Source organism: Cyprinus carpio, chromosome B16 (assembly GCF_018340385.1).
Source record: "Cyprinus carpio isolate SPL01 chromosome B16, ASM1834038v1, whole genome shotgun sequence".
Taxonomy (NCBI): Eukaryota; Metazoa; Chordata; class Actinopteri; order Cypriniformes; family Cyprinidae; genus Cyprinus; species Cyprinus carpio.
The window spans coordinates 13,002,683-13,005,574 of NC_056612.1; the positions used below are offsets into that span (position 1 = coordinate 13,002,683).

The 2,892-nt window shown below is 40.6% G+C and overlaps 1 protein-coding gene across 1 annotated transcript; it reads left to right on the forward strand.

Annotated features, from left to right (window-relative positions):
* The first annotated feature begins 478 nt into the window (after positions 1–478).
* hoxa13b (homeobox A13b) lies at positions 479–2,428 on the forward strand. Its single transcript, XM_019067527.2, has 2 exons — positions 479–1,177; positions 1,505–2,428. Exons 1-2 carry the CDS (start codon positions 550–552, stop codon positions 1,744–1,746), a joined length of 870 nt encoding a protein of 289 aa, XP_018923072.2. The 5' UTR covers positions 479–549; the 3' UTR covers positions 1,747–2,428.
* The last annotated feature ends 464 nt before the right edge of the window (positions 2,429–2,892 follow it).

Here is a 2,892-nt window from a genome sequence, read left to right on the forward strand (position 1 = left end):
TAATTTTCACATCATCAAATGGCTTGGAAGACAAGCAAATGTTTTTCTTTAAAAAAAGCAGCATAGGAATAGAAGGTGAGTTCGGAAAAAAAAAGTTAAGCTGTCCGCGCTAGCTTTTTCATTACTGTTAACTATTTTAATAGTATGTGAGAAAATGATATTTACAAATGTGCAATAATCTCACTGTTAAATTAAAGACTATACTTGAAATGAATGTGCGTAATATGTACCAGTCCCATTGCGCAATGGAATGGCACTTGGTTTCCTCGTCAAGATAAAGCTTATCGCCATAATCTTTATACCTATTTTGACCAAATCCCTCCACTTTGTTTCAGTTCAGTGCAGTATACTTGTCTTGCTAGATCGGCGTTATCTCCCGTTTAGACGTTTATCAGCCTCTTTGCATGTCACGTGCCTCCGCTCGTCCAATAATAGTTGGACCTTGACGCACACGGGACGCATGGGTATCTGTTACTCCACTGATCCACTGCTTCCCTTTCAGTCTTGGGGAATTCTAAAAGAGCTGGTAGGCTCCATGTAGGGCGTGCTATGACAGCGTCTTTACTCCTCCATTCCCGCTGGATTGACCCGGTGATGTTTCTCTATGACAACGGCTTGGATGATATGAGCAAAAACATGGAAGGATTTGTGGGAGGCAATTTTGCTGCTAACCAGTGCAGGAATCTTATTGCCCACCCGTCTTCTTTGGCCCCGAGCACAACCTACACGTCGAGTGAGGTGCCAGGACCGGGCATGGGGGAACCTGTCAAACAATGCAGTCCGTGTTCAGCCGTTCAGAACTCTCCCAGTGCTTCTTTGCCCTATGGATATTTTGGCGGCAGCTATTACCCGTGTAGGATGCCCAAGTCCTGCACACAGCCCACCTCCTATGGGGAAAAATACATGGACACGTCTGTTTCTGGAGAGGAGTTCCCTTCTCGTGCTAAGGAATTTGCCTTCTACCAGGGTTACTCGTCTGGCCCTTACCAGCCTGTACCGAGTTATCTCGACGTGCCAGTCGTACCTGCGCTGAGCACCCCTGCGGAACCCAGACACGAGTCTCTTCTGCCCGTGGAACCGTACCAGCCCTGGGCGATCACGAACGGATGGAGCAGTCCGGTGTACTGCCCTAAAGACCAAACGCAGTCAAACAGCTTATGGAAATCGTCTATTCAAGGTAAAAAAAAAAAAATCTGTATTTCTGTTTTATCATCTGGGGGGAAAATAGCCAACGCACTAGGGATTTAAACGAAAAATATAGTGTGCGTAAAATTGACCTTTAGGCCTACGAATAGCAAGTGTAATTTAAAAACGAAGTTCCTCGTCGTGCAATTTTTATTCTCACAATTTTTCACGATGGCAAATATTATATTATTTTTTTGCACTGCTTTGAAGACACATTGTGTTTTTATTTTCCAGTTTATTATTTGCCATTTCTGACACGAACATCTATTTTCATTACGCTTGGGCAACAACCTTATTTTGGTTTTCTTCTGACCCCTAGATTCTGTATCGGGTACCGATGGAGCCTCGGTGCGTCGAGGGAGAAAGAAACGGGTTCCCTACACCAAGGTTCAGTTGAAGGAACTAGAACGAGAATATGCCACAAACAAGTTCATTACTAAGGACAAGCGAAGAAGGATATCTGCTCACACAAACCTGACCGAGCGACAAGTGACCATCTGGTTTCAAAACAGGCGGGTGAAAGAGAAGAAAGTGGTCAACAAGTACAAGGGCATCAGTTAAGGTCTGAAAGAATTCAAAACTGAAATACCAAAGGGGTATAAATGGAAGGACCTTCAACATTATTTATTCTGAAATCCATTCCATCATCATCTGCTCCACGTCAAGAGATGCGCAGGAGGGAAAATGTATATTTTACTTCCCTGTGTACATATTGCCAAGACACTGACACTGACAAAAGGCGAAGATACTGCTCAAGAACAATGAACCCATATTCACTTGTTTTTTTTTATTCGTTTTAATCTATAATGTATTTGGCAAAGACGTGGGAGGAATGTAAAATACACTTTCAGCTAAGAACATCAGTGAAGTAAACAGACAAAACCATGGAAATTGGTGTATTTTTTTATTTTTACACATCAAAAACAACTGTACCTTTTAGACTGTAGATTTGCATGCTACGCTAACTGTACAGTAAATTTACCCCAAGTCGTGGCAGATTTTTGAGCTTTTATTTTCTATTTACCCCATACGCACATTTGTAAATAGCCAAAGTCGCTTCCATGGCACCTGCGAAATATACAAATAGCCTACATTCATGTGTTACTGCAGACAGCATGCAAATAAAACTCCCCATATTAAATGATGTACTACCATATTTGTATCTTTATAATTATTACGAATGCCAAGATTCTGCCAAATTGTTTAACACAAATGCATAAACAATACAAATGTTTATCGCAAATTATCAGTTCGATTTAATTCAATTTCCAGAAAAGAATGAGTGAAATAGAAGGATATCAGCTGCTAATACGAATGAATGTGATATTGTTGTCTTTAGCCAAATCACTGATGAGAAGTTAAAAGTGATTTTTTTTTTGTCCCAGGACAAATGTTCTCCGAGAACCCTTTTCCGTGGGCGTAATGGTGCTGCCATCTAGTGGCATAAATATGTATTTGCCTTGACTTACCGCAGATGGTTCATTGTTCCTCATATTTGAGAAAAACATCTGAAATCTGAGAACATGAGATTTATGTGTTTGCGTTATTAAATAGCAAAGCACTTAAAAGTTTGTATAACAATCCGTTTTGCGTATTTCCAGTTATCTGATACAATGATGACTTCGGATCCCAAAAGTCGGTAGTAAAATATAAAATCAGTGTTTGGGTCGATGTTTTCTGTGCTTTTTTTAAATTTATTTTGCCATG